Source organism: Bufo bufo, chromosome 2, assembly GCF_905171765.1.
Source record: "Bufo bufo chromosome 2, aBufBuf1.1, whole genome shotgun sequence".
Classification (NCBI taxonomy): Eukaryota; Metazoa; Chordata; class Amphibia; order Anura; family Bufonidae; genus Bufo; species Bufo bufo.
The window spans coordinates 357,370,211-357,387,630 of record NC_053390.1 but is presented as its reverse complement, the minus strand read 5'-3'; the positions used below and the strand labels follow the sequence as shown (position 1 = coordinate 357,387,630).

Sequence of the window (17,420 nt, the reverse complement as noted above, 5' to 3'; positions counted from 1 at the left end):
AATTTTATTGTTGAAGGTAAGGCATTTTAATTACAAGCCTCGATAGTTCAGTTTTCACAGAACCTTGCGGGCAGACGCATTGTTTTATTTCCGAAGAAATGATGAAACAGTTGTCCTATGGCAAGGAGGGTATTTATACACATCATGGCATCTGAGACAGAAGATGAAGAATTCTAGGTGTGTGGGCTACACTATAATGGCTCGTTGTGTTAGATGCAGTTATTGTATTTATCCTGCTTTCCATAAGCTCTTATAGTATATTATGCAAAATATAACTTTAAAGGCTATGTACACCTTCAGAGGCAATTATTGTTTATGATTGCTTTTTACAAATTTTAGACTAAAAATCATATTTTCAATTGGCCATTATTAAAAAATATTGAGCTGTTCTTTTCACAAAGGGTTAACTGATTTTCTAACTGTGTGACTGGTACGGTCATCTAATAAACCTGATCTCTAAAGGTTATTTATTTAAGCCACATTCTTATCAGTAAAATAAGAACGGAGCTATAATGAGTGTTTATAATGTCAGAGAGCCCGTCTTCTCCCCAACTGACGGAAAAGAGAGAAATTCCAGAGGCTTCTACTAGAGCATCTCAGCTCTGTACAGAAAAAAGGGCTCCATATTTTTTAAAAAGACTGTCACGATCCCTACTGCTGGGTCACGTCACTGGGGTGAATTATACTAGTGAGCTCATCAAGTTACCACAGAAATTCCCACCCACCTATTCTAGATGACTGAATTATGCTAACTTACTCCCCTAGATTCTAACACCCCAATATTTTCTATCACAATAGCTGCCACCACCTATACTATAAGGCAATAGGGGCCTATACTCAGATATTCTCTCAACCCAAATTTAACACCATAACACAAGTTATCTATATGGGACCTAAAATCCTCTGAAACACTACTGGTAACGTTATTCCCTCCGAAAGAGCAAGTTCTATAAGACCACAAGGAAGGGACTTATCAATTTAAATACAAATTTAATACACAATAGTGCAGTGCAATACAAAAAGAAAGTGTCAGATAAAAAATTAAAATATACATAAAATAACAATGCAGTAAAACAGATAAAATAAAAGGGATAAAATACACTATATTGGCTTACTGGGATGCAGCAGTTATATTCCGACTGTGGGGACAACTGAAGATATGGGCAGTCACTCCAAACGATGTGGATCCCCAAAATGGCTGACAATTACCCACAAGGGGTGGGCTGTAAGGGAACCTCCCTCCTTTCGGTCTGGCCTTCTGGGACATCTGATATTATTCAGGTTTTTGCCCCACCTTCCCACAAGGCTCACCGATGTGGCAATGTGAATCACGGTGATTTCTCGCCGTATGACAGGGACTGTGAGTACAGGTACGATCCCATAATCTGAGTCGCCTCGTCCCGGTCATACAGACACCAAATATGATCGAGGTTTGATTTCCAGAAGGCCAGATCCTGAATACATAGAAATGCCTCATGTTCAGTATGGCATGTATAGACTCTCCCCGAAGCCCATATCAGGCTGAACACAATTATCAGGGTTCTGAGGATGTGGGTGTTATGAGGTCGGAGTTATGGCTTCTGATATTATTTCATTCATCTATTGAATGGGTTAGACCAGTGTTTCCCAACCAGCGTGCCTCCAGCTGTTGCAAAACTACAACTCCCAGCATGCATTGCAGCAGCATGCCCGGACAGCCTTTGGCTGTGCGGGCATGCTGGGAGGTGTAGTTTTGCAACAGCTGGAGGCACGCTGGTTGGGAAACACTGGGTTAGACCACCCGCTGGTCTAGCTGACAACATGTCTGGGGTTGCTCCGCATTTTTTATATCTCCCTTCCAGGTCGTCATTAGTGTGCCCAAATGGCTTGTAATTAGCAGGTCAGTGTTAAATAGAGCTTCCACTGAGAAGGTGGAGTATCTCACTTAGTTTTCAGACTGGCTGGCACCTGGAGGTACAATTTGCATTTACTTAATAGATCAACAGCCACTGCTATACAATCGGCTATTGATAATCCGTTTAGGAAAATATGAAATCTATCTATCTGTCTATTACAGGGGTGGGCAATTATTTTTTCGATGGGGCCACATGAGAAACTGAAAATATTTTGGAGGGCCGGGCCAAAAGGCTAAACTCAATACTGCATAAAATCACCGCGTCCTGGCACAGGCGGGCGTGATGACATCATCATGCCTGCCTGCGCTGGGATTTCACTACCAAATAGACCTCAGGCCTGTAGCCTATGACAAGTCTTGTCGCCATCTGCAAATTTTAAGGCGCATTGGCGACCATTTTGGTCGCCATCTGGAGCGCTGTATTGCATCAGTGACATGAACACTCTCCACATAGAATGTTATATTACATCAGTGACATCACCGCTCTCCACATATAAGTGATATTTTACATCAGTGACATCACCGCTCTCCACATATAATGTTATATTACATCAGTGACATCACCGCTGTCCACATATAGGCGATATATTACATCAGTGACATCACCGCTCTCCACATATATGTGATGAGCGGTGATGTCACTGATGTAATGTATTACTTACCGGTATATGTGGACAGCAGTGATGTCACTGATGTAATATATTACTTATGTGTGGAGAGTGGTGATGTCACTGATGTAATATATCACTTATAAGTAATATATTACATCTGTGACATCACCGCTCTCCACATATAAGAGGCATATTACATCAGTGACGTCATCCCTTGGCGCTGGGGTGCGCAGCCAGGGCCGGCCTTAGGTGTTCAGGCGCCCTGTGTGAGCTAACCTTGTGGTAGTGTTACCTGCAGTCCTATGTAAAACCACAGATAACACTAGTGCTAAATAATGTAGTAGTGTTACCTGCAGTCCTATGTAAAACCACAGATAACACTAGTGTAGATCATGTGGAAGTGTTACCTTCGTCCTTAGTGTGCCTCCCTGTGTCTATCGCACGGACTCCATGCTGGCGCTGCCTCCTCTTCCATCTTCTTCCCCGCACAGAACGTTCTGAAGCAGCTGCGTCAAGACATAGGAACACTGTGGGCAGGGTGATACACACAGGGAGAGACATACACACAGGGACGGGGACACACACAAAGGGACAGACACACTCACACACACACAAAGGGACGGACACACACAAAGGGACAGACACACACGGACGGACACACACAGGGACGGGGACACACACACAAAGGGACAAACACACACACACAGGGATGGACACACACACACACACACAAAGGGACAAACACACACACACAGGGATAGACACACACACACACACAAAGGGACAGACACACACACAGGGACGGACACACACACACACACACACACACAAAGGGACAGACACACACACACAGGGACGGACACACACACACTGGCACACTCAACATCAGCAGCAAGTCCAACCCTTAATGACCCCCACAATCCCTGGGGGGGGGGGGGGTGATGTAGTAGCAGGCAGGAAAGCACACACTGTCCCCCTGTCCTATATGAGCCCCCCCCACCCCCACCAAATACCTGTAAGTTCTGTTAGTTGCTTGGCTTTGGCTGTGGCTGCTGGCTGGGGCTCCGCCTCCTTCCTCTTTCTGCCTGTGCGGCAGCTGCATCACGCTCCAGCAGCCACTGGTCTGCTCTGTTAAAGAGACAGGCAGGCCAGGCAGCAGAGCGGAGCGCAGAGCGGCCGCGGGCCCCGCCCCCTCCTCACTCCGGACAGTGACTCCGTGCTGTTACAGGGCCGGCGGCGGCGGCGGCAACAAAAATGCCGGGGGCCGGATTAAAAGGTCCGCCGGGCCGTATACGGCCCGCGGGCCGTAGTTTGCCCAGGTCTGGTCTATTACCTCGGATTTCGTTACAAAGACCAATTAAAAAATACATTTTTAGCTCAAAATGAGTACAGTGCAATAATAAAAGGTGTACATAGCCTTTAATATCATAGTTACCATTTTAACCCCACTTTTGTACTTTATGCTGTATGTCACTATTGAATCCTTTTTATATTGTTTTGTTCTCCATTTACTCCTAAAGATGAGGTAAAATGTCTAATCCCATCTTGTAACTCACTATTCTTCATTCTGCAGACAATAAGGGCTCATGCACATAGCAGGGTCCAGTGTACGGAGTCTGTACACCTCCATGTGCTACAGTACAGGCTACATAAAGCACAGAAAACGTCTCATCTAGTTGCATTAATCCTGGGGGAGAATACCAGATTCCACAGGTTTATAACTGTCACATAATCTCCCACAATGCCCTGTTGTCTGACAACTAAAAGCCCAGCAACCTTTCTAAATCTAGTACTTGATGTGTAGACAGAGAATAACATACAATAATATTAAAAAGCATCATAATATAATTAATTTACCAAAACATATGTTATGTGCAGTAAAACTATGGAATGTACAAAAGTGGAGTTTTCCTTTAGTTAATTTGGAATACTGTAACCCTGTTACTTAGAGTTATAGTTGGTTTTCATATTATGTGATGACTTAGTAGTAGGGCAAGTGTATTATATGGCTCTTGACATCCAAAACTTAAATTTTAGACACAAACCTAAAATCAAAAGGTTGAAGGGGATGTCCCGGATTAGAAAACTATGGCTAACTGAATTGTTCTATAAAATGTATCTACAGTTGCAAGAAAAAGTATGTGAACCCTTTGGAATGATATGGATTTCTGCATAAATTGGTCATAAAATGTGATCTGATCTTCATCTAAGTCACAACAATAGACAATCACAGTCTGCTTAAACTAATAACACACAAGGAATTAAAGGGGTTGTCCGGGTTCAGAGCTGAACCCGGACATACCCCTCTTTTCACCCAGGCCGGCCCCCTGAGGCTAGCATCGGAGCATCTCATGCTCCGATGCGCTCCCTTGCCCTGCGCTAAATCGCGCAGGGCACGGGCTCTTTTGTTTTCAATAACACACTGCCGGGCGGAAACTTCGTTTTACTGGCTAGGGCAGCACTAAAGCCCGCCCATCAGTGCCAGTGACGTCACCGGGCTTCCTGGCAGCCCCATGGAGAGCCCCGGTACGTCACTGGATCGCCAAAAAAATGCCTTTTGCCCTGCGCGATTTAGCGCAGGGCAAAGGAGAGCATCGGAGCATGAACTGCTCCGATGCTCAAGTCAGGGGGCTGCCTGGGTGAAAATGGAGGTATGTCCGGGTTCAGCTCTGAACCCGGACAACCCCTTTAAATGTTACCATGTTTTTATTGAACACTCCATGTAAACATTCACAGTGCAGGTGGAAAAAATATATGTGAACCCTTGGCTTTAATAACTAGTTAAACCTCTGAACTTCAACCAAACGTTTCCTGTAGTTGCAGATCAGACGTGCACAACGGTCAAAAGTAATTCTTGACCATTCCTCTTTACAGAACTGTTTCAGTTCAGCAATATTCTTGGGATATCTGGTGTGAATCGCTTTCTTGAGGTCATGCCACAGCATCTCAATCGGGTTGAGGTCAGGACTCTAACTGTTCCACTCCAGAAGGCGTATTTTCTTCTGTTTAAGCCATTCTGTTGTTGATTTACTTCTATGCTTTGGGTCGTTGTCCTGTTGCAACACCCATCTTCTGTTGAGCTTCAGCTGGTGGACAGAATATTTTGCCAGTACTGCTGTGCAACGTCCAGGTTCTCTTGTGCAAACTGTAAACGTGCAGCAATGTTCTTTTTGGACAGCAGTGGCTTCCTCTAGGTATCCTCCCATGAAATCCATTCTTGTTTAGTGCTTTACGTATCGTAGATTCGCTAACAGGGATGTTAGCATATGCCAGAGACTTTTGTAAGTCTTTAGCTGACACTCTAGGATTCTTCTTCACCTCATTGAGCAGTCTGCGCTGTGCTATTGCAGTTATCTTTACAGGACGGCCACTGCTAGGGAGAGTAGCAGCAGTGCTGAACTTTTTCCATTTATAGACAATTTGTCTTACCGTGGACTGATGAACAGCAAGGCTTTTGGAGATACTTTTATAACCCTTTCCTGTTTTATGCAAGTCAACAATTCTTAATCGTAGGTCTTCTGATGTTTACATGGTGTGTTCAATAAAAACATGGTAACATTTAATTCTTTGTGTGTTATTAGTTTAAGCAGACTGTGATTGTCTACTGTTGCGACTTAGATGAAGATCAGATCACATTTTATGACCAATTTGTGCAGAAATCCATATCATTCCAAAGGGTTCACATACTTTTTCTTACAACTGTATATAGCACCACCTGCTGTTTGTTTGTTTATTTAGTTGTATCTCTTTCACCTCACTGAGGTGGTCGCACATGTCCGGTTCCATCCTTCAAATGCTACTAGCTGTATTTACTGTTAAGAGTTGTGACAATTACAGGGAGTCAGTAAGGTGCAGCAGAAAGGACCGATCCCTTTGCTGCATGTGAGGGCTGGTTCTAGCTTTGCCACAAAGAGATTCTCATTTACTATATCATTATTTTTTTTACATTAATCATGGGATTAATGAATGTTTAGGTATTCATTCATGGTCGTTCAGGACCAGTTCAGTTAATGTACAGTACAGTGCAAAAGTTTTGGATAAAATGCTGCAAAGTAAGAATGATGTCAAAGATTGAGTTAATAGTTTATTTATTTTTTTATCAGTTAACAAAATGCAAAGTGAATGAACAAAAGAGTAATTTAAATCTAATCAATATTTGGTGCGACACCCTTTGCCTTCAAAACAGCAGTTTTTGTAGGTACACTTGCACACAATTTTTGAAGGAACTCGCCAGGGAGGTTGTTTCAGACATCTTGGAGAACAAAGCACCGATCATTTGTGGATGTAGGCCTGCTCATATCCTTCTGTCTCTTCATGTAATCCCAGACAGACTCAATGATGTTCAGATCTCTGTGGAGACCATATAATTACTCTCAGGACTTCTTGTTCCCCTTTACGCTTAAGATAGTTCTTAATAGCATTGACTATATGTTAGGGTTTTTTGTCCTGCTGTAGAATTCAATTAGTGCCAATCAGACACCTCCCTGATGGTATTGCATGGTGGATAAGTATCTACCTATATTTCTCAGCATAGAGGACACCATTAATCCTGACCAAATCGTCAAGTTCCTTTGCTAAAATGCAGCTCCAAACTTGCAAAGAACCTCCACTATGCTTCACTGTTACCTACAGACACATTGTACCGCTCTCCAGTTCTTCATAGAAAATTGCCTTCTGTTACATTCAAATGTTTCAAATTTTGACTCATTAGTGCAGAGCACCTGCTGCCATTTTCTATACATCAGTTCCTCTTTTTCACACAGAGTTGAATCACTTCGCCTTGTTGCCACGTCAAAGGCGTGTTGACCACAATTCTTCCATGAAGACCACTTCTGGCCAGATTTCTCCAAAGATGGTTGTACTAGTTTCTGCTAGTGCTGAGCTGATGGCACTCCTTGACATCTGATTTCAAAGGGAAGTAAGCATGATGTGTCTTTCATCTGCTGCAAGCAGTTTCCTTCAGCAACAAGTGCATCTCTATTCCTCAACATGGTCAGGATTAATGTGGGCTCTATGCTGAGAATACAAGCAGATACTTATCTATCATGAAATATCACCAGGAAGGTGTCTGTCAGCTCCAAATCTAACAGCAGGAAAATGACTCCGAACATACAGCTAATGTAATTAAGAACTATCTTCAGCGCGAAGAAGAACAAGAGGTCCTGAACGTGATGATATGGCCCCCATGATCTCAAAATCATCAAGTCTGTCTGAGAATACATGAAGAAACAGGAAGATATGAGCAAGCCTAAAACCACATTAGTGTTTGCTTTTCCATAATGTTCGGAACAACCTCTCTGCCAAGTTCTTTCCAAAAATTGTGTGCAGAGTACCTATTCATATGATTTAGATTTCTCTTTTGCTCATTCTCTATGCACCTTTTTTTTATTTTACAGTACATCATTCTTACTTTGCAGCAATTTTGCACACTTACCTAAATGTTTTGTACAGTACTGTACATTAACTGAACTGGTCATAAATGACCATGGATAAATACCTAAATGTTAAAGGGGTTATCCCATAATTGCTGTAGCAAATGAATATCAGATATCATATAGTACATGAGAATCTCTTTGTAGCAAACCTATAAACAGCCCTGTACCTTGCATGAATCCAGAGATTAATTGCGCCAGTTGTTCTGCTACATTTATTTCAGGCCAGCAGCTCGGGGGGGGGGGGGGGGTGTCTTTTCTGCTGTACCTCACTCCCTGTAATTGTAACAGCTTCTAACATTAAATACAACTGGTAGTAGTTGAAGAATGGAACTGAACATGTGCGACCACCAAGGTGGACAGATATAAGGAAAAGAACAAACAGCAGGTGGTGCTGTACAGATACATTTTATTGAATAGCTCACTGGCTGGACTAAGTTTTAAATCACATACAATTATTAAAGAATTCAGATCCAGGTGCTGGTTTGAAAAATGTGGAGACAACCTCTCTAAATGAATTTACTTTAACACAACTACTGTATGTAGCAAATATACAGGTGAAAGGGCACTGACTCAGGGGAATACTGCACATATATTGAGTGGTGCATACTGGATACATTGTGTGTGTTAGGTGCAATTTTTAGTCAGATTACTTCTCTGTACAAAGTACATTCATGAGGCAAAATCCTGTTACAATGAAAATCCACCACATCTATGCAAATCTGATATGAAAAATCTGAAATGCCCCACGTGTTCCCCATAGAGAGTGATACTCGGACATCTGCATTCACAACACAGATAAGACTGTTAAGTTGCTATAGTTTGATGGCTTTTAATATAATTTCTTGTGCATTAGTAATGCTCTATATCAGAGGCGTCTCTTTGATACCTGGAACTGTGTCATAGATGGTCACTTGTCTTACTGACATCTGTGGTCAGTGGTAACAGTCTATCACGTTGTAATATGAAAAGGAAGGTATAGACAATTTCCCAGATTCACTAATAAGTCTGCACCAAAAATCTTGTTTAAAAAGTAAAGCAATTTGGCGCATCTTGGGTTGCTACACTTTTTCCGTCAACCTCAATAATAGGCCAAGGCTTAGCAGAAAGGGGGCATTGCAGCTGAAAAGGAAAAGAAGCGGCCACATCTGGTCGGGACCTGAGCATAAGAGCCTGCAGCGAGTGGAGCGGAGACAGCATCATTGAGGGAGTGAGGGCGGGTAAATACCAGTATTTTTTGCCCTATAAGATGCACTGGCCCATAAGACGCATCTAGGTTTTAGAGGAGGACAATAAGAAAAATATATTTTTCATTAGATCTTTGGTCAGACCACCAATCAGACCCCAAATGTTAATCAGACGTCAGCTGACAACACCAATAAGACCCCCAATGTTAATAAGACCTCAGATCAGACCCCCAATCAGACCTCAGCTCAGACTCCTATGTGAATGACCCCAATCAGACCTCAGATAAGAGCCCCATGCCTCTCATCAGCCCCCATATGCCTCATATCAGCCCCCCATTGCCTGTCACCAGCCCCCAGCAGCCTCTTTTCCGCCCCAATTACCTCTCATTAGCCCCCATATGCCTCATATCAGCCCCCCATTGCCTGTCACCAGCCCCCAGCAGCCTCTTTTCAGCCCCAATTACCTCTCATTAGCCCCCATATGCCTCATATCAGCCCCCCATTGCCTGTCACCAGCCCCAGCAGCCTCTCTTCAGCCCCCATTTCCTCTCATTAGCCCCCAGCAGCCTCATGTCAGCCCCCATTGCTTGTCACGAGCCTCATGTCAGCCCCTATTGCTTTTTACCAGCCTCATGTTAGCCCCCATTGTTCATCATCAGCCTCATGTCAGCCCCCATTGCTTGTCACCAGCCTCATGTCAGCCCCCATTGCTCATCATCAGCCTCATGTCAGCCCCCATTGCTTGTCACCAGCCTCATGTCAGCCCCTATTGCTTGTCACCAGCCACATTGCTTGTCACCAGCCACCAAAAGCCTTATATTAGCCCCCATCATCCTGGAATAAAATCAAAAAGCACTTGCCTTTCCCGCTCTGGACGCCGCCGCTCCTCTTCTCCAGCGCGATCCTCTTCATCCTGCCGCCGTCTGTGCAGTGAACTGGCGCGCACAGCGTGAGGTCATAGAGCGCCCTCATGCTATGCGCAGCCGACAGCCGAGGACCAGGAAGCGGTGAGTACAGAGCCTTCACCGCTTCCTGGTCCTCCAGTACTAATGAGCGCTTACATAATGGAAGTGCTTCATTAGTATTCGCACTTTTGAGGGGGGGGGGAAGCGTCTTATGGGGCGAAAAATACGGTACTATGTGAAGTATATTCACTCCGCAGGTTAGTGACATGGGCTAATTAGTGGAAATGACCGGAGAACCCCTTCAACTATTAGATTTACTGTTTCTCCATTTTTAAATCCACTTCCAGTTTCAGATTTAAAAATTGCATCAGTTTACACTGGATATTATGCTGGCCAGAAACAATGATTTTGGGGTCCACTTCAATGATGCTTTCACTCAATGAACGCGCATTTGCTTGTGTATTGGGTAATGGTTGGCACCTTTACACAGGACAGTCATCAGGAACAAGCACTCCCAGGAGCACTTCTCTATAACTGCCCCGATCATTGGCTCCTGTAAAGGGGTCTTTACCTTTTGCCCTCCTTACCCCACACTTTTTCCCTTCTTTTTCTTCCTTCTCTGCATTGCAAAGTATGAAATCTGGACTGAAAATCTGCACAAACAGTTGATTTCAATTCAATTTAAAAATCCACACCGCAAGTCACTTTCCTCGTGGAAAATGTGTGCACTGTGTCTATAAGAAAATGTAATCTACTTAGCTGGTACTGTATAATGCTGGGGGTGCTACCCTAATAAGTTTATATGGTCTGCGTTGTATATTGAAGTCGTTCAGTGTGCACTGATGTGTAATTAATAAAATATTTTATGTTGCATGATGTACATTAGGCACGGCACTTTTTTCCAAATCTGTACAAATTTTTAAAACTCTACAGTAGGAGCATGATAAAATCTCTCTGCGTATTGAGTTATTTTCAAGTTGTCCTCTGAGTGAACAGCGAATAGTTTCCTGTTAAAAGATGTGATTAGTAGTTAGAGGTTTTTCTTCCCTCTTGCATGATTGTTAGAGGCGGGAGAAAAAGAAAAGAATTCCTCGGTGCACTTGAGAAAGAATTATAGTCTTTGATTTGTTATTCTGTATTTAAATCCGCGGCATTCTTTGCGTTGTAAGCTGACAATCAAACATACGTCTTGGAAGAAAACTTTGCAAACCTCAGAATTAAGAAGCCTAAAAGACGAGTTGTGATAGGAAGCCTGAAAAGACATGAAATGTGTATCTCTCTTTATTTCAAGTGCGCACATGTCTATGGTCGTGTTTGATAAAATAATTGATTAGGTCAGACAATTAAACCAATTTGTCTAGCATGCAAACGATAGATGTCAGCAGGCTTCCTGCTGCGAGTTTAAGTGTATTAAATAATCTTCAGAAGGTTTTACAAAGGCAGACACAAAACCTACACGAACACGTGTTTGTTCTAAACACAGTTTGCTTCTCGAAGGGTTTGCTTGTCAACTTGAAAAAAAAAATGCTAATCTTGTCTCATTGAGCAGCTGGGTTTTTGCAGAACTCTTTCTCCTCTTCTTCTAGGGGTTAATTAGCCTTCTTTTAAACTGTGGCCTATTTAGCTGTAGATCTTGCATGATTCAACCGGGGCTGGCGGTACAAAAGCGGAACCATTAACAGGCGGGTGTGTCCAACTGCTTAATTAGCCAGAATAAAAAGGTCTTTTGTCATACAAGCATCTGTTGTTCATGACACACCTGACAGTCACATTAGGCAAGGATGACTAGATTGAAATTTTGCACATATTTCCTGCAATAAACGTGCCGCTCATTTACATACGGGCAGCATCAGTGACTATCTGCAAATGTATTTTATCACACAAGATTAATGTATCTGCTAAAAAAGGTAGCCCGGGGCTAATGGAGTACAAGTGCCAGTGTCGGGACCACTACATGAACATTGTTAAGGAGAACTTTAGTTTCAGATTGGCAGCCTCAAAATCTGGGAATTTGACCAGAATACGTCTTGAGTATGCTCAGGCATGCCCATTAGATCTGAACAAGTTGCTTTAGAAAGTTGGCAAATGGTTTGTACTCCCCAAACATGCTTTAGCATTCTAATGGATTTTGGGTTGGCGGAGGTCTGCAGAAATGATCACGTATAAAGAAAATTCTGGAGAATAGTTAACTATACTGGATGACCGCTCTCCTCAAAAAGACCAATCAGGAGCTGACTTTATGTTCCCATGCCCTAAGATTTGTATCTCACGTTTGAGACATGTTTGTATGTTGAAGGTATTTATGCAAGCAGTTCCTGGTTTTACCTTGTGCAGTTATTGTACTCTGCTTACCTGACTGCCGGGAGCATCATTTTATGTTAGCTGTGGGCTGCTCCTCCACTCAACCCCGTGCTGCGTTACCATATCCAAGTAGTGATCAGTGATACAGTACTCGTGGGCCAGTTTCTAGTAACAGAGCTCTGCAGAGGAAATGGATGTTAGATGTAACAGACGACGATAGTCTGCTCCTGTGTAGCTTCTGGACATGGAGGAGTGTTGATCTTAATAGTGTGTTCCTTAGTTGTTCCTTTTTATAAGGTTGGCATTATGAGCTGTATAATAAGTGTAGCAGTGTAGGAAATATTTTGAGGCTTGCATGGTGAATATTTTCAGCTTTGGCTTGAGGGTATGTCAGAGATGCTTTAGAATTGGTGATACAGTATTTGAGGAAGAAGGCAACTTTTAAAGCATCACTAAAAACCTTTGATCGGTGGGGGTCTGAGTGCTGAGACCCCATAATCTCTAGAACAAGTGAAGAGAAGTGCTTGCATACGGTATTGCTCTCTCTTCTTGCTTCAGGACACTGGCTCCATAGAAGTCTATCTGCCCTTCTTGATTCCGTCCTCAGCAGCAAGGAGAGAGAGCATGATATGCACGTGCGTCTCTCCCCTTGATCGGTGATAGTCTCAGCTCTCAGATCCCCACCAATCAAAACCTTTGATATGTTTCTATGACATAGGCCTCCTATCTCTAGTTTCTGAAGAGTTTGGTTCAGAAAAACTGGGGTTCCATATTTTGGGGGTCGTAATATGGACCTTAAAATGTTTTCATTTTACCGCTGTTACTGTGAGTCTCAAGGTACCCAAACACATTAGTCTATAGTTGATCAAAGTATGATTGAACAAGTATGACCATTTTGAATGACTGTAGTGGCCAGTATAGACAAAAATGTGTATGGTTGCACCTGCAAAATGATGATTCACCAGATGATCATTCATCTAATGGTTCTTCAACCAGAAACTTAATATTAACTAATGTGTATGGCTACCTTTAGACAGCCAAAAGGATCACTCTATCTGCACTCTACCCACACTTATTGGTCAGCGAATTGCAAATGTCAGGTCTGATTTATTTTTATTTTTTCCTTGAGATCGTGGTTCTTTTATTGTGAGGTTTATAATACGATCTGGATTATAGCTGTCCTATGTGTGGATGAAAAGATTGAATAGATGCTTTCATCTCTGAATGAAGTTTCTTGCAGTATCTTGATATTTGGGAGGTAGTCCTTATAGTCTCTTTGTCAACTGTAGGTAAGCCCTTTGCACAGTTGTGATAAAAGCATGTGAGCATACTTAACAATAATAATAATAACAATAACATTTGTAAAGCGCTTTTCTCCCATAGGACTAAACTTATATTTTTATGTTCTCATACTCAAATTATAAATTATAAAATTTTTAGCTAATATCCATTTATTTGCAGAGACTACCATGCAGACATCCGAAACGGTGTCGGACACGGGTTCGCCGGTGACATTACAGACATCTGTGGCAGGTCAAGCAGCAGTGCCCACCCAGGTTGTACAACAGGTACCAGTGCAGCAGCAGGTAAGCAGTCTCATTTCAGTGGTTATTTCTACTAAACTCTCTACTATTACACCTTTTTTCTGAGAGTGATGCTAAGTCTGCTTTCAAATTTTAAAAGCTAAGTGTGTACACAAGGATAATTTCTCATCAGCCAGATATTTAGTAAGTAGACATTAAAGGGGTTTTGCCATCACATACAATGGGGGAATATCGCTTTGATATGCCCCCATTGTCTGATAGGTGCAGGTCCTACCTCTGGGACCCACACCTACAACAAGAATGGAGCGGGGAAATGAATGCAGGGCGTACTGTGCATGCGCAGCCACCCTCCATTCATTTCAATGGGGCCGCTGAAAATAGCTGAGCGCTGGCTTGGCTTTTTCCGTCTGCCCTATAGAATTGAATGGGAGAGGGGTCGCGCGTGTGCAGTGCGCTCCCATTCACTTGTATGGGAGCAGCGCTTGGTGGTGGACGGACCCCGGGAAACCCAGGGTCTTCGAGCCACCACTCTCTCTGCTCCGTTCTCCTTGTAGGTGTGGGTCCCAGAGGTGGAACCCGCACCTATCAGACAATGGGTGCATATCCTAGCATTATGATCCCATTGTATGTGATGGGAATACCCCTTTAAAGGGAGTCTGTCACCACATTTGAGCATATTAGACCGATCAAATAGGGTTATATGATCCACCCAGAACTTAAAAACGGTACCTTTGTTGTGGAAAACTGACTTTTCTTTTAGCAGAAAATGAACTTATAAAGTTATGTTAATGAGCCCTCTCAAGTGCCCAGGGCGGTCTCTCAATCCTCGGAGCCCCAGGCAGCACCTCCTAAACGGCTCATAACCCCGCCCTCCGTGCGCCTCTGCCCGCCCGTTTACTCCCCTCCCCTGTCCTTTTCCAATGCGGCTGTGCGGTCCAAATCGTATTGGGCGCATGCGCAGTAGGTATCGCGATGCCCTGCCAGGAGCGGGCATCGCATTGCGCATGCGCCCGCTACGATTTGGACCGCACAGCCGCATTGGAAAAGGACAGGGGAGTAAACGGGCGGGCAGAGGCGCACGGAGGGCGGGGTTATGAGCCGTTTAGGAGGTGCTGCCTGGGGCTCCGAGGATTCAGAGACCGCCCTGGGCACTTGAGAGGGCTCATTAACATAACCTTATAAGTTCATTTTCGGCTAAAAGAAAAGTCAGTTTTCCACAACAAAGGTACCGTTTTTAAGTTCTGGGTGGATCATATAACCCTATTTGATTGGTCTAATATGCTCAAATGTGGTGACAGACTCCCTTTAAGTGCTCACTGGTGAATGTCGGAAAGATTTCTGAAATACTAGTATATGAGATCTACATTATGTTAGTGAATGTAACAGAATGCCACTGAAGGAGAGGGTTGGATATGACAATTTTGAGATTGCTCCAACCTATAGACAGGTCTGGGGCTGCTTTTGAAAGAGGTTAGGGAAATCGGGACCTTTGGACCAAATGGCTATATCATTTATATACAAATTCTGTAACAATTTTTTTACAAGATATTTAACTGATATGTGATCTGATCAGTGGAGGTCTGACACCTGGGGCCCCCGCTGATCAGCTTTTTGAAAAGATACCGGTGTTTGCAGTAGCATTGTGGCCTTCTCGCAGCTTTGCCTAGACCATGTGATGTCAAGTTTATCGGTCAGATGGCCTAGGTGCAGCTCAGCCCCATTGAAGTGAATGGCGCTGAGTTGTGATACCAAGCATAGTCACTATGCAATGTATGGCACTGTGCTTGGCGAGCTGTGAGAAGGCCGTGGCACTCACAGGAGCACCGGTGCCTTCTCAAACATCTGATCGGCGGTGGTCCCAAGTGTCGGACCCCCACCGATCAGATACTAATGATCTATCCAGCGGATAAATCAACAGTTAAAATATCTCGGAAAAACCCTTTAACCTGTCCACATTGGGCTTAACATATGACAACTAGTACAGACATGAACTGATAGTGTTAGTTAAAGAAACCAATCAGATTTCAGCGTCTCCTGTTTTTTTAGGACGCATCTAGCAATATTTCTTGTAATAAGTAAGGTCTTCTGTTATAGTTCTTATCATAGTAATAACCTTCCAGTATCACACTGTGATCAATATTACACTGCTCAAAAAAATAAAGGGAACACTTAAACAACACAATGTAACTCCAAATCAATCACACTTCTGTGAAATCAAACTGTCCACTTAGGAAGCAACACTGAGTGACAATCAATTTCACATGCTGTTGTGCAAATGGGATAGACAACAGGTGGAAATTATAGGCAATTAGCAAGACACCCCCAATAAAGGAGTGGTTCTGCAGGTGGTGACCACAGGACCACTTCTCAGTTCCTATGCTTCCTGGCTGATGTTTTAGTCACTTTTGAATGCTGGCGGTGCTTTCACTCTAGTGGTAGCATGAGACGGAGTCTACAACCCACACAAGTGGCTCAGGTAGTGCAGCTTATCCAGGATGGCACATCAATGCGAGCTGTGGCAAGAAGGTTTGCTGTGTCTGTCAGCGTAGTGTCCAGAGCATGGAGGCGCTACCAGGAGACAGGCCAGTACATCAGGAGACGTGGAGGAGGCCGTAGGAGGGCAGCAACCCAGCAGCAGGACCGCTACCTCCACTTTTGTGCAAGGAGGAACAGGAGGAGCACTGCCAGAGCCCTGCAAAATGACCTCCAGCAGGCCACAAATGTGCATGTGTCTGCTCAAACGGTCAGAAACAGACTCCATGAGGGTGATATGAGGGCCCGACGTCCACAGGTGGGGGTTGTGCTTACAGCCCAACACCGTGCAGGACGTTTGGCATTTGCCAGAGAACACCAAGATTGGCAATGGCCACTGGCGCCCTGTGCTCTTCACAGATGAAAGCAGGTTCACACTGAGCACATGTGACAGACGTGACAGAGTCTGGAGATGCCGTGGAGAACGTTCTGCTGCCTGCAACATCCTCCAGTATGACCGGTTTGGCATTGGGACAGTAATGGTGTGGGGTGGCATTTCTTTGGAGGGCTGCACAGCCCTCCATGTGCTCGCCAGAGGTAGCCTGACTGCCATTAGGTTACCGAGATGAGATCCTCAGACCCCTTGTGAGACCATATGCTGGTGCGGTTGGCCCTGGGTTCCTCCTAATGCAAGACAATGCTAGACCTCATGTGGCTGGAGTGTGTCAGCAGTTCCTGCAAGACGAAGGCATTGATGCTATGGACTGGCCCGCCCGTTCCCCAGACCTGAATCCAATTGAGCACATCTGGGACATCATGTCTCGCTCTATCCACCAACCTCACGTTGCACCACAGACTGTCCAGGAGTTGGCAGATGCTTTAGTCCAGGTCTGGGAGGAGATCCGTCAGGAGACCGTCCGCCACCTCATCAGGAGCATGCACAGGCGTTGTAGGGAGGTCATACAGGCACGTGGAGGCCACACACACTACTGAGCCTCATTTTGACTTGTTTTAAGGACATTACATCAAAGTTGGATCAGCCTGTAGTGTGTTTTTCCACTTTAATTTTGAGTG

At 44.1% G+C, this 17,420-nt stretch overlaps 1 protein-coding gene across 4 annotated transcripts in view; it reads left to right on the top strand.

Moving 5' to 3' along the window:
• The window catches only part of RFX3 (regulatory factor X3), a 232,629-nt gene that overhangs the window by 134,262 nt on the left and 80,947 nt on the right, over positions 1-17,420 (top strand). For all 4 annotated transcript variants that reach the window (XM_040417122.1, XM_040417123.1, XM_040417121.1 and 1 more), the window contains exon 3: positions 13,792-13,916. In XM_040417122.1, the coding sequence (XP_040273056.1) occupies positions 13,792-13,916 (125 nt within the window). The remainder of the gene's footprint in view (positions 1-13,791; positions 13,917-17,420) is intronic.